Source organism: Cnephaeus nilssonii, assembly GCF_951640355.1.
Source record: "Cnephaeus nilssonii genome assembly, chromosome: 6".
Lineage (NCBI taxonomy): Eukaryota > Metazoa > Chordata > Mammalia > Chiroptera > Vespertilionidae > Cnephaeus > Cnephaeus nilssonii.
Genome location: NC_137077.1, coordinates 86,914,193 through 86,929,388, shown reverse-complemented (window position 1 = coordinate 86,929,388; position 15,196 = coordinate 86,914,193). Strand labels below are relative to the sequence as shown.

Sequence of the window (15,196 nt, the reverse complement as noted above, 5' to 3'; positions counted from 1 at the left end):
GTCATAGCAACCGGTCAACCGGTCATTTGGTTGTTCAGTTGCTTAGGCTTTTATATATATAGATATATAGATTTTCTGGTATATGTTGAAATAATGTCTTCTCCATCTTTCTGTTCTGTTGTCTTAAGTTCTTACTGAGATTCAGAATGCCAGCAACTTTCATAGTGTCAGGAAGAGGAGCTGGACTATACTAGGGAATTGCATGTGTTCCTTGTTAGTAAGGAGAGTTGGTGCTTCATATATTCTTCAGACTGATGTGTTGAATTTATATCATTGTAATATTTGATTGAAACTTAAGTTATTGTACTAAATAGCCAAATAATATTTTTTCTACTTTGAATTTATTATGTCTGACTTTTAGGAGGTATTTTATGTTTTATCATAAAATTAATTTTTAACCTAACTGTATATTAAAAGGTGTGTTACATTCTTAAATATTATTTTATTAAGTCCAGAGGTCAAAACTTTTGACATGCTATACATTTTTATTATTATGAGAATCAGTGATTAAATAAGGTTAATTGAATGATAATTGTATTTATTTGTGCCTTCTCAGGAATGTACTAATTCTGTGTGTAGCATCCTAGTTATCAGAACTTTTCCAAGATTTATTTATACTTCTCTTAAGCTTATTTTTAATTTTTAGAATTACTCTGAATATAATGTAATTTAAAATTATATTTACAAAAGTAATTTTTGGAATGGATACAAAATTCATTCATAAATTTGTGGTAAATTATAGTCTCCTTTTAATTTAGGAAGTTGAAAAGTATAGAGCTGAATATAATAAGCTTCGCTATGAACATACATTTCTCAAGTCAGAGTTCGAACACCAGAAAGGAGGATTTGCACGTATTTTAGAAGAAGAAAAAATAAAATATGAATCAGAGGTGAGTGATTAATTATACTAGTTTAGTTGTTAGCTTCCTAGTAAACAAAATTTTATGATTATATATTTTTTGTAAATCTCAAGTTAGAGTTGATTGTATAATTAGTTTAATTAATTAATTTGTTATGATTTTCATCTGCTCTATAGCAGTATTTTTTTTTGTGAATGTTCTTTTTTTTGGTTGTTAAATTTTTCTATTCTTTGCATCGTTTATTTTGCCCCAGTGAGTGGCGATAGTCTCTTTTCTCCATAGCCACAGAGAAAGGCTTCTCTCTCTGCAAATATAGTTTGTTTACGTGATTCCTTATTAGCAATGCCCCCATCTCTTTCTTGGAACCATACTACATCTATGAGAGCTCTGATGGTCAGTTAATGCACTTTTTCCCACTGATGTAAACAAAGGGTTTATATCTTAGGGTGTGCCTGTCACCTTCAAGAAGTGTACTTTGTTCTTTGACAGCTGCAATGGTAGCATCCTCTCCCTGCTCCCTATAGCATGCACTCCTACTCTATCTCTACTCATTTTGTGTTTTGTCTCCTATTTCCAAAAATGGGGTTTGTGTTTCTCATTCTTTATGTTACTTTTGGATTATTTTTCAGGGTGGAAAGAGAGAAATACCAATTTCTTATTTCTTATAAGAAGCCTAATACTAGTTGAATTTAAAAAAGTAGTTTTCTGTAGTTACGTGAAACATTTCATGTATAAATACATTTGCATTATACATTTATTGCATTGTCTTTATTTGGAATCAAGAGTTAAAATATACTCACTTTCCTTTACCAATAACTAATTTGATCAAACTGACATACATGAACAAACTGTTCCTCTATTCTTTGATATGTAAGAAGCTGTATGAACTTTGGATCGAGTTCATCAATAACACAGTACCAGAAAATGATCAATATTTATATTAGTCTTTTGCATTTAAAAAATTACAGCTTTAAATGCTTTATTCACATATGATCTCACTTCTGTTATAATGTTCAGTATTTCCATTTTATTTTTTAATTATTATTTAAAAAAATATTTTATTGATTTCAGAGAGGAAGGGAGAGGGAGAGAGAGAGAAACATCAATGATGAGAGAGTAGGGGGCATGCAGGAGGATTGGCTGCCTCCTGTATGCCCCCTACTGGGGATCGAGCCTGCACCCAGGCATGTGCCCCTCACTGGAATCGAACCTGAACTCTTCAGTCCGCAGGCGGATGCTCTAGCCACTGAGCCAAACCAGTAGGGCCAGTGTCTCCATTTTAAAAGAGGACATTGAAGCACAAGATAAGTGACTTGCTCAGCCTCAAAGAAAGTCAGCAGCCAAGTTAACAGTAGAAATTAGGTAACCCAACACCTAGCCGTAAATTATAAATTTGAAATAAGCAATGCTTTGAAGTTGCCACGCTAATTAGGAGTCATCTAACAGCTATAATATTGTTAAGAGATAAATAGATCTATACTATGTGTGATGATGGAAGGATTCAAAGGAACTGTAGAATAAGGACCAAATTAGAAGCCCAATATCAGTTTTTGCTACCAGTGCTACAAACTGTAGGTTCTGCAGTTCTATCTAGAATGCTGCTTTAGATTCTGATGGTGACTTTATCTAAAATACTCCAAGTTTTCTGACTTAAATCCTTCTCAGATTACTTTGAGCCATATCACAATAGGCACAGACTCCCAAATTAAAATTGAATTACCTCACAGTACAGATTGTCTGTGATTGATTTTGGCAACATTTTACAAGGAATTTGTGAAGTGTTATTAATTAAAATTAAACTGTGAATGAAGTTTAGAATATCTCAAAAACGAAGCTTTTTAACATGTAAAATTTTTTAAATGTTTTATTTAGTATGACATTGGGAACTGACTTAACTTCTATGTGCATCAATGTCCTCAATTTAAAATGGTGTTAGCAATAGAACCTATCTCTTGTTGTCAGGATTTAATAGATTAATATATGCAAAATGCTTAGACAAGTACCAAGCACATAGTAAGCATTCCACAGATGATAGCTATTATCAATTAAAATTACATGTACTCAAATTTCTTAAGCATATGATCCTGTTCTTTAGCATGCTAGAGTTTTCAGTGTCAGATTTGTACTTAGATACTCTAAATCTTTTTTTTTTTTTTGATTTAAAAAATATTTTTTATTGTTGATAGTATTACAGATATCTCCTATTTTTCCCTCTTTAACCCTCCCAGCCGCTACCCACCCCCACCCCCAATTGGTTGATTCTTTTTTTTTTTCTTTTTTTTTTTTTAATGAATCTTTATTGTATAGATTACAATTGTTTCTCCTTTTTCCCCCCATATCTCCCACCACCCAGTTCCCACCCCCCTCTGCCCTTACCTCCCCCCACTGTCCTTATCCATAGGTGTATGATTTTTGTCCAGTCTCTTCCCATACCCCCCACACAGACACCCCTTTCCCCCTGAGAATTATCAATCCATTCCCATTCTATGCCTCTGATTCTATTAAGTTCACTAGTTTATTCTGTTCCTCAGATTTTTAATTCACTTGACTTTTAGATTCACTTGTTGATAGATATGTATTTGTTGTTCATAATTTTTATCTTTCTTCTTCTTTTTCCTCTTTTTAAAGAATACCTTTCAGCATTTCATATAATACTGGTTTGGTGGTTATGAACTCCTTTAGCTTTTTCTTATCTGTGAAGCTCTTTATCTGCCCTTCAATTCTGAATGATAGCTTTGCTGGGTAGAGTAGTCTTGGTTGTAGGTTCCTGCTATTCATCACTTTGAATATTTCTTGCCACTCCCGTCTGGCCTGCATGGTTTCTGTTGAGAAATTAGCTGATAATCGTATGGGAGCTCCCTTGTAGGTAACTAACTGTTTTTCTCTTGCTGCTTGTAAGATTCTCTCTTTGTCTTTTGCCCTTGGCATTTTAATTATGATGTGTCTTGGTGTGGTCCTCTTTGGATTCCTCTTGTTTGGGGTTCTGTGTGCTTCCTGGACTTGTAAGTCTATTTCTTTCATCAGGTGGGGGAAGTTTTCATTCATTATTTCTTCAAATAGGTTTTCAGCATCTTGCTCTCTCTCTTCTTCTGGCACCCCCATAATTCTGATGTTGGTTCGCTTGAAGTTGTCCCAGAGGCTTCTTACACTATCTTCAACTTTCTGAATTCTCTTCTCTTCATACTTCTCTGGAGCAGTGTCCTTGGCCTCTTTGTATTCCAAATCTTTGAGTTGATGCTTGCGTTCCTCTAGTCTGCTGTTGGGTCTCTGTATAATATTTTTTATCTCAGTCAGTGTATGTTTAATTTCTAGTTGGTCCTTTTTCATATCTTCGAGGGTCTCATTGAATTTATCGGCCTTTTCCATGAAATTCTTGAAAAACCTTATAACCGTGGTTTTGAACTCTATGTCCAGTCGCTTGTTCTCCTCCATTTCTTTGGTTTGTGATCTGTTTCCTTGCCTCCTCATTTCGCTGCTTCCCTGAATTGGTAGGGTAGCTTTGTGTACTAGATGTCCTATTGGTTCAATGGGTCAGCCTCTCAGTTACTTGAGGTGGACACTCTTGGTGTACCCTTGTGTACTGTGTGCCCCCCAGCAGGAGCTACAGCAAGAACTAGTTTTCTCCTCCTTTGCTTGGGCGGTTTTGGAGCAGTCTGACTGGAGCTGCAGTTTATTTGGTTAAGCTGCCACAGAACAGGCCATTTATATGCAAAAGCCGCTGTGTGGAGCCTGGGCAGGTTTGTAGAATGTGCGGGGCGGGCCTCAGGGCGGGGCGGGATCTCAGGGCGTCCCTAGGCTGGGGCGTGGCCAACGGCAATGGCTGGCGTCAGCCGTCTCTGCCTTTCCGTGTTTCCAAGTCCTTGCGCCCCGCGCTCCAGCGCAGTAAAACAATGATTGCTGGGCGCACCTCTGCAAAAAAGTCACTCTCACTTTCTGACCCGATGGCTGAGAGTCCAGCTTTTCCCCGTAGGTGTCTGGGTCCCCCGCGAGTCCCCAGAAACTGGGTTTCAGAGTGATCGGGAGCTTGTCTCCCTGCGGGTTGAAGAAAAACCGCGCGCCCAGTCGCCCGCCGCCAGCCTGATTCGCGCGCCTCCGTACCTCAGCTTTTCAGCGTTTGTGCTCCTTTCTCTCCTTAGTTGTAAATCTTCCACTCAGCCAGCTTTCCCGTGGTTCTGGGTGGTAGACGTTTTGTCTTTTAGTTGTATTTTTGAAATTGTTGTTCGAGGCAGCAGATTAGTTGTTTAACCATGCCGCCATCTTGGTTCCTCCTAGATACTCTAAATCTTTTGAGGGCATCTCTTATTATAGTGTCTGCATCCCCCACCTTCACTGCACTCCCAGCATTCTGAGTGTTCTACTTTCAGGTGCTGTTTGCTCTGGCTTTATTTGTCACAGTTATTTTTCTTTTACTACCTCCATGACCAAGGTAATCCTCAGAGCCTGAAAAAGGCATATGACTTTATTTCTATTCTCTTATTCAGTATGAGTAGAATTCTTTTTAAGCCATGGAGTGAAGGAAACGAAATGGCAACTTCAAAAAGTAGATTAAAATATGAACTTTAAATCTGAGTAAATTAAATGTTACCTTCTTAGTGTAAGTAAATAAAATCTTTTTGTATTCCATCATTAATTTAGGAAAATTCAATTCAAGTACATATAGGGAAATGGGAAAAACTTAGAATAGCAGTAATATAAAAAGGTAAACTAGATTTAAAAAACTAAAATCTGGGAACTTGAAACTTCATGTGCAAAATGTTTACTATAATGCCTGACACATAGTAAAGGCTCAAAAAAGTGGTATTACTATTTGTACCTGACAGCATTAATCATAGTATGAATTACCATAATAAATACAGAAGATATTTTAAAAATGCACAATACTAATTTGAAGAGAACTACAAAACTCTGATGAATGAAATCAAAGAACAAAATAAATGGAGTGATATTTCATGTTCATGGATACGAAGACTCAGTAATGTCAAGATGTCTGTTCTTCTCAATTTAATTTATATATCCAGTTTAATCCCAATTAAAAACTCAGCAAGTATTTTGTGGATATTAACAAACTGATTCTAAAGTTTATGTAGAGTCAAAAGACCCAGTGTAGCCAGTACAATATTAGAGAAAAACAAAGTTGGAGGACTGACACTACCTGACTTTGGGACTAAACTGTAAAGCTATGATAATCCAGACAGTATGCTCTTGGTGAAAAATAGACAAATAGATCATTAGAATAGACCAAAGAGTCTAGAAATACACTTACACAAATACAGTGAACTGATCTTTGATGAAAGAGAACTGATTTTTGAGAATGGAGAAAAATAGTCTTTGCAACAAATGGTTCTGAAGAAATGTACGTGCCAAAAAATGGATCTGGACACAGCCCCTTCACAAAAATTAACTCAAAATAGATCTTAGGTCTAAATGTAAAGTGTCAAACTATCAAACTCCTGTAAGATAACATAGGGAAAAACCTAGATGAGCTTGAGTTTGTTGATGATCTTTTAGATAAAACACCAAAGACATGATCCATGAAAGAAATAATTGATGTTAGTTTTCATTGAAATTAAGAACTTGTGTTCTGTGAAAGACACTGTCAAGAGAATGAGAAGAGAAGCCATAGACTGGGAGAAAATAATTGAAAAAGACATATTTTATAAAAGGACTATTATCCAAAGTATACAAAGAACTATGAAACTCAACAATAAGAAAACAAACAAACTGATTTAAAAATGGCAAAAGACTTTAAAAGACATTTCACCAAAGAAGATATACAGATGACAAGCATAGATGCTCAACATCATGTGTGGTTAGGGCAGTGGTCAGCAAACTGCGGCTTGCGAGCCACATGCGGCTCTTTGGCCCCTTGAGTGTTCTAACGCCACTTCTTCAAAATAGACTCGCCCAGGACGAAAACTGACTTCTGCGCATGGGCCACGAAGTTTCAATCGCACTGTAAGTGTGCACCCGCATGTGGTATTTTGTGGAAGAGCCACACTCAAGGGGCCAAAGAGCCGCATGTGGCTCGCGAGCCGCTGTTTGCCGACCACTGGGTTAGGGAACTGCAATGTAAAACAACAGGATACATGTCTGTTAGAATGGCCTGAATCCAAAACACTGACAATACCAAATGCTGGTGAGGATGTGAAGCAACAGACTTTGGAAATGTAAATTGGTACAGCAACTTTAGAACACAGTTTGGCTGTTTTTTACAAAGCTAAACATAGCCTTACCATACAATCCAGCAATTGTCCTCCTTGGTATTTACCCAAGAGAGTTTAACACTTATGTCTGCACAACAACCTATACACAGAGGTTTCTGGCAGCTTTGTTCCTGATTGCCAAAACTTGGAAGCAACCAAGATGTCCTTCCCTAGGTGCATAGTTAAATAAACTGTGTCATAGCCATAGAATGGAAGATTATTCAGTACCAAAAAGACGTGAACTATCAAACCATGAAATGACGTGAGGAAACTTAAATGCAAATTACTGAAAGAATCAATCTGAAAAGGCTGTATATTGTAGGATTTGAAATATATGACATTCAACTATATGACATTTAAAAGATCAGTGGTTGCCCGGCCAGCATGGCTTAGTGGTTGAGCACCGACCTATAAACCAGGAGGTCTTGATTTGATTCCTGGTCAGGTCACATGCTCAGGTTGTGGACTTGATCCCTAGTGGGGGATGTGCAGGAGGCAGCCAATCAGTGATTCTCTCTCATCGTTAATGTTTCTATCTCTCCATCTTCCTTTCTCTCTGAAATCAATAAAAAAAAAATTATATATATAAAAAGATCAGTGGTTGCCCAGGGATTAGGGAAGAGGGAGGAATAAATAGATGGAGCACAGAAGGTTTTAGGGTGGTAAATCTATTCAATGTGATACTATAATGTCAGGTACATGCCAGTATACATAGTCAAAATCCATAGAATATACACCACCAAGAGTGGACCCTGTGTAAACTATGGATGACAGTGTAGGTTCATCAGTTGTAACAAATGTACCACTCTGGGGGCAAGTATATGGGGGCAGGGACATATGCAACTCTTGGCACTTTCTGTTCAATTTTGCTGGGAACCTAAAACTAAATATAGACTTTTTTTTAATGATGGCACACAAAGAAGCATGAAAATGTATCCTATTTAACAAAATAGTAATATGCAAATTAACCATAACTCTGCTATACCCACCAGCCATGCCCACCAGCTACGCCCACCAGCCAGTCAAGAGCGAGTATGCAAATTAACCCCAACCAAGATGGCTGCGGCCACTGAGCAAGCAGGAGGGAGGAAGCCAAGCTTTCCGCACACCCTGGCCGGCCAAGGCCTCCACTCAAGGCTACAAAGTTTCAATTATAGAAGATAAATCCAACAGAAATGGCGGCAGCCACAGAGCTAGAGAGAGCAGAAGGCTAGGGTTGCCCCCAGTGATGGAGGAAGCCAAACTTTCCGCACACCCTGGCTGGCCCAGGCTTCCGCTTAAGGCTTCAAAGTTTCAATTATAGAAGATAAATAAATAGCAACAGAAATGGCTGCCACCATGGAGCAGGCAGGAGGCTTGGCTTCACTCAAGGCTACAAAGTTTCAATTGTAGAAGATAAATCCCAGATACCAGGGCCTTTGTTTGGGTCGCCGGGGGATGTGGCCAGCCTGCAAACCACCACAGGCCCCTCACCCAGGCTGCCCCATGCCCCAAGGGAACCCCCACCCTGTTCTGGGACACCCTTCAGGGCAAACCAGCTGGCCCCGACCCATGCACTAGGCCTCTATGCTATCTAATAAAAAATTAATATGCACATTGACCATTACTAACACACAAGATGGCTGCCCCCATGTGGTCAAAGATCCTGCCCCCATGTGGACACAAGATGGCCACCACAAGATGGCCAGCCGGGGAGGGCAATTGGAAGGGACCAGGCCTGCAAGGCAGGGCAGTTGGGGGTGATCAAGCCTGCAGGGGAGGGCAGTTAGGGGTGACCAGACTGGCAGAGGAGAGAAGTTGGGGGCAACTGGGCCTGCAGGGAAGGGCAGTTGGGGAGGACCCAGGCCTGCAGGGGAGAGCAGTTGGGGGGGACCAGGCCTGCAGGGGAGGGCAGTTAAGGGTGACCAGGCCTGCAGGGGAGGGCAGTTAGGGTTGACCAGGCTTGCAGGGGAGGGCAGTTAGGGGCAATCAGGCTGGCAGGGGAGCAGTTAGGCATCAATCAGGAAGGCAGGCAGGCAAGCAGTTGTGAGCCAGCGGTCCTTGATTGTGAAAGGGATGTCTGACTGCTCGTTTGGGCCTGATCCTACCAGGCAGTCGGACATCCCTCGGCAGGTCCCAGATTGGAGAGGGTGCAGGCTGGGCTGAGGGACACCCTCCGTACCCCCGTGCAAGAATTTCGTGCATTGGGCCTCTAGTTTCATAATAAAGAAGAAGATCAGTCAATAGGAACAGTCCTAAAAATTATTGAATTAGACAAAGTCATTAAACCATATAAATATACTCCATGTGTTTGAAAAGTTAAGGGAAGCCTTGAACATGATAAGAGACATGGAAAAGATTTTGAAGAAAAGTTCCTAGTGATGAAAGTACAGTCTAAATGGAAAATACACTAAAAGTGGATTAGACATGCGAAAGAAAAGATAATAGCTAAATTTAAATTGAAAATACATCAATAGAAACTATCCAAGATGAAATAGAGAAAAAGTATAGGACAGAAATGATTATAGCACATGTCCAAGGTTCGCAGTGAACCACATGCATAGAAAACTACACCAATGCTCTAAGATTCAAATTACTTAAAACTAGTAATAAAGAGAAAATCTTAAAAGCCAACAAGGAGACTTCTACTTCTGGGAAGATGAAGTAGATGTATTTTCCCCTGTTTATCCTGGTAAGTATAACAAAGACCACTGGACATTATTTATAAAACAGACATAAAAACATGCTGAAAGATGGAGAAAAGGCATACCAGCTAAGGACCTTGGGACCTAAGAACTGACTGGTATGTTTTCTGGGTTTTTAATTTTGTTTCACATATCACTGATTTGATGCTGAAGAAACCAGCAATTTGGCCCAGATGATAAAAAAGCCCCAACACAGGTCTGTTCTCTCTAGGTAAGTTTCTAGGAAAAGAACAACCTAGTAGCCTAGTTAATTTAGATAATAACAATTCTACTCCAGCCAAATACTGGAGTGAAACTGGACGTATGCCCACCCATACTAGTTAACGCCAGTGGAGCACATAGACTTTCATTTTCCCCAAGCTGTAATGAATAATCCTAACCCTCAGCCAAGATGATACAGAGAAGGCCAGGGAGGGAGCCATGACTTCATCCCCACTTGGTAATACTAAGGGTTCCCACTTATCTGCCATGGTGGCATTGAAGATGACATTAGGAGCCTACGTTACTTTTTTCAGTGGTCAGGTGCCCTGACCCCTCCCTGCTTGGATTATGTTAGAGAAGGCCTAATGTAGAACCAGGACCATAACCACTGCCCTGTAGTGTCAGTGGTGACTACACCTGCCACTATGGTATCAGTGGAGGCCACCTGGTGAACAGTTACAAGTCATTCTTACCCCTGCCATCTAAGGAGGCATCAGTGGGCCGGTCCAATTAGGAGCTGGAACTCCCACTTCCACCCAGTATGTGTTTCATAGACGTAGAGCAGTGAATCTGGACTACAACTTCATCTACTAGTAATGAGCAGCAACATCATTCTTTCCCTGCCAGAGTGTGATATCATAAAAAGCCAGCTAAAACAAACTTTAAATTAGAATTAGAATCTCCTAATATAATATCTCAGAAGTCCAAAATTTAATAAAAAATCACTTCTCATAATGAGAACCTAGAAGATCTTAAAGTTAATGAAATAAGACAATCACTAGATGCTAATACTGACATAACAGAATTATCTAACAAATATTTTAACAGAGCCATAGTAAAAATGCCTCAGTGTACAATTAAAAGCACACCCAAAACAAATGAAAAAATAGTCTCAGCAAATAAATACAGAAATATAAAGAATAACCAAATGGAACTTATTACTAAGTGCACCAGTTAATAATGTGGATTTTGTAATCAAAGAAAACACGATAATTTTAAGAGAAACATCGAAAGTGCTTATTCAAAGTAATGTCCATTGCTAGCTACACATTTCCCCCATCTTTCAGATAATTTGTGAATACTGTCCCAATAGAACTTTTCTTGTTTTGAGGCAAACCATTCAGAGACCCAATTTTCCACTTCTTTGTACGTTTTGAAGTGCTGCTCAGAAAGTGAGTGTGCCATCGATTGGAACAAGTGTAATATGAAAGAGCAAGGTCTGGTGAATACGGCGGGTGGGTTAATACTTCCCAGGCAAGATCTTTTAACATGTCTTTAACTGGTTTTGAAGTGTGTGTTGGTGTGTCATCATGAAGCAAAATTACTTTGCTGTGTCTTCTGGCCCATTCTGGTTGTTTTACGATCAAAGCATGGTTCAAATGGATTATTTGTTGTCGGTAGCGATCAGTAACCACGGTTTCACCTGGTTTTAGAAGCTCATAGTACACCACACCTTCCTGATCCCACCAAATGCAGAGCATTGTCTTCTTTCCAAAGCGATTTGGCCTTGCAGTCGATGTTGATGGTTGACCTGGATCAACCCATTATTTTGTGCGTTTGGGATTCTCAAAATAAATCTACTTTTCAACACCAGTAACAATTCGATGCTAAAAAGACTTTCTTTCGTGCTTTTGAAGCAACATTTTACTGTTGACTTTTCAGTTTTCCATTTGTCTTTCATTCAGTTGATATGGCACCCATTTTCCTTCCTTTAAAAAATCTTTTCCATTGCTTGTAAACGATCAGAAATTGTTTGCTGAGCAACGTTTAATCTTTCTGCAAGTTGTTTTTGAGTTTGACATGCATCTTCATCCAATTATGCTTGTAATTGTTGGTCTTCAAACTTTCTCGGTTGACCTGGACGTTGTCTTTCACATCGAAATCATCACTTTTAAAGCATTTAAACCAGCATTCACAAGTATCTTGAGCTGGAGCATGTTCACCATAAGCTTCCCAAAGTATACAATAACTTTCAGCAGCACTTTTCTTCAAAATAGAGTAATGAATTGAAACTTCCCGCAAATGCTCTTTTTTGGGGCACGAAATTCGACATTTTTAAGCGTAAAAATATCTATGATGTTAACACCTTCAGCAAATTTGACATATGAAGTTTTAAAGCTTGCTGTCAATACAACAAAATAGCATACATATCAAATTGCATATATATCAACATATGTATGACTTCATCTATTGAAAAAAAATCCGCATTATTACCTGGTACACTAGTAGAACTGAAAACCATGATGACCTATAAACAAATAAAAATAAAACCTCAGTTGCTGAGCTCAACACCAGAATGGAAGGGTCAGAAGAATGAATCAATGAATTGAAGATAGTATATTAGAAATTACCCAGTCTGAACAAACTTTAAAAAATTGTTTGAAAAAAGGAAAGTCCATCAGTAAATGAATGGATAAAAAAAGCTGTGGTACATTTGTACAATGGAATACTATGTAGCTGTAAAAAAGAAGGATCTATTACCCTTTGAGACAGCATGGAGGGAACTGGAGATTTTTATTGTACACTAAATAAGCCAATCAGAGAAAGACAAATATAAGATCTCACTTATATGTGGAATTTAATGAATAAAATAAACTGACAAATAAAATAAGACCAGTGACATGGAAACATAGATTGATGAATATCAGAGGGAAGGGGCAGGTAGGCGGACAGGAAGAAATTAACCAAAGAACTTATATGCATATAGAGGCCTGGTGCATGAAATTCATGCATGGGGGTGTGTGTCCCTCAGCCCAGCCTGCACCCACTTCAATATGGGACATCCCTCTCACAATCCAGGACTGCTGGCTCCCAATTGCTTGCCTACCTGCCTTCCTGATTGCCCCTAACCACTTCTGCCTGCCAGCCTGATCACCCCCTAACCACTCCCCTGCCAGCCTGATGATGCCTAACAGCTCCCCTGCCAGCCTGTTTGCCCCTAACTGCCCTCCCCTGCAGGCCTAGTCACCCCTAACTGCCCTCCCATGCAGGCCTGGTCTCCCCCGCCCAAGTGCTCTCCCCTGCAGGCCTGAGTCCCCCCCAACTGCCCTTCCCTGCAGGCCCGGTGGCCCCCAGCTTCCCTCCTCTGCTAGCCTGGTAACCCCTAACTGCCCTCCCCTTCAGGCTTGATCGCCCCCAACTGCCCTCCCTTGCAGGCCTGGTCTCTGCCAACTGCCCTCCCCTGCTGGCCTGATCGTCCACAACTGTCCTCCCTTGCAGGCCTGGTCACTCCCAACTGCCCTCCCCTGCTGGCCATCTTGTGGCGGCCATCTTGTGTCCACATGGGGGCAGGATCTTTGACCATATAGGGGCAGCCATCTTGTGTGTTGGAGTGACAGTCAGTTTGCATATTACTCTTTTATTAGATAGCATAGAGGCCTGGTGCACAGGGGGGGGGCAGCTGGTTTGCCCTGAAGGGTGTCCTGGATCAGGGTGGGGGTTCCCTTGGGGCGTCCGGTGGCCTGGGTGAGGGGCCTGTGGTGGTTTGCAGGCTGGCCACACACCCCAGTGACCCAAGCAGAGGCCCTGGTATCTGGATTTATTTATCTTCTATAATTGAAACTTTGTAGCCTTGATCAGAGCCAAGCCTCCTGCTTGCTCCTTGGCCGCAGCCATTTTTGTTGGGATTTATTTATCTTTTATAATTGAAACTTTGTAGCCTTAAGCGGAGGCCAATGCAGGCCAGGGCTACGGAAGCTTGGCTTCCTCCATCGCCAGGGGCAACTCAGGCCTCCTGCTCTCTCCAGCTCCGTGGCTGCCACCATTTTTGTTGGGATTTATTTATCTTCTATAATTGAAACTTTGTAGCCTTGATTGTAGGCCTGGGCCCTCCAGGGTGTGTGGAAAGCTTGGCTTCCTCTATTGCTGGAGAAACCCAAGCCTCCTGCTTGCTCCGTGTCTGCAGCCATCTTGGTTGGGTTAATTTGCATACTTGCTACTGATTGCCCGATGGGCGTGGCTTGTGGGTGTTGTGGAGTGATGGTTAATTTGCATATTACGCTTTTATTAGATAGGATATGCATTGCCCATGGACACAGACAATAGGTTGGCGAAAGACTGGGGTTGAATGGGAACCAAGTGGTGGGGGGAGCAATGGGGGGAAAATGGGGACATCTGTAACATTCTCATCAATAAAGATTTGAAAAAAGTAAAATAGATTAAAAAAAAAAAGTAGGGATAGCCTCAGTTATCTGTAGACTATAACAAAAGTTTTAAGACTTTTGTCCTTGAAAGGAAAAAAGAAAGAGGTCAGTGCTAAAAATACAGTGAAGAAATAAAGGCTGAAACCCGTTCTCCACTTTGGTGTAGACACAGCATACAGACTCAAGAAGGTGAGTGGATATCAAAAGGGATCAAACCAACAAAATCCACAGTAAGAGACATTAATTTATAAACTTTACTAGAGGCCCGATGCATGAAATTCGTGTAAGTGTAGGCTTTCCTTCCCCTGGCTGCCGGCACCAGCTTCCCTCTGGCATCTGAGACCTGGGCTTCCCTCCAGCATCCGGGACCCAGGGCTTCTCTCCAGCATCTGGAACCCAGGCTTCCCTCCGGCCGCCAGCAGGCACCCGGGACCCGGGCTTCACTTGCAGCCCTGGCTTCGTCCAGAAGGTTGTCTGGTCTAATTAGCGTATTATGCTTTTATTATCATAGATAGGAAAAAAGTACTGAAAGCAGCAAGAGAAAAATGATATCTTTTTTTTTTCTAATATATTTTATTGATTTTTTTACAGAGAGGAAGAGAGAAGGATAGAGAGTTAGAAACATCGATGAGAGAGAAACATCGATCAGCTGCCTCCTGCACACCCCCTACTGGGGATGTGCCCGCAACCAAGGTACATGCACTTGACCGGAATCGAACCTGGGACCCTTGAGTCCGCAGTCCGACGCTCTATCCACTGAGCCAGACCGGTTTCGGCGAGAAAAATGATATCTTATAATTCCTAGACATTTCTCATTGGAAAGCATAGAGGCTAGAGACATGTGACAACATTATCATGTTCTAAAAGAAAAGAAATGTCAATTCATAATTCTATATCCAGTAAAGGTATCCTTCAGGAATGAAGGTTAAATTAAGACATTCTTTGAAGGAAAACTAAGAAAATCTGTTGCCAGTAGACCTGTCCAAAAGAATGTCAAAGGGAAATTCTCTAATCAGAAAGAAAACAATAAAAAAAGGAATCTTACAACATCAAGAAGAATAAAAGAGTACAGTAAGCAAAACTGGGTATATACAATAGATTTTCTT

General features: G+C 40.5%; 1 protein-coding gene across 6 annotated transcripts in view; it reads left to right on the top strand.

Moving 5' to 3' along the window:
- Window positions 1–15,196, top strand: part of CEP83 (centrosomal protein 83) — a 142,595-nt gene that overhangs the window by 43,369 nt on the left and 84,030 nt on the right. For all 6 annotated transcript variants that reach the window (XR_013813636.1, XR_013813637.1, XR_013813638.1 and 3 more), the window contains exon 5: window positions 759–890. Coding sequence is in view for 2 of the 6 variants with exons in the window: in XM_079773941.1 (XP_079630067.1) it covers window positions 759–890 (132 nt within the window). In the remaining 4 variants the exon portion in view is untranslated. The remainder of the gene's footprint in view (window positions 1–758; window positions 891–15,196) is intronic.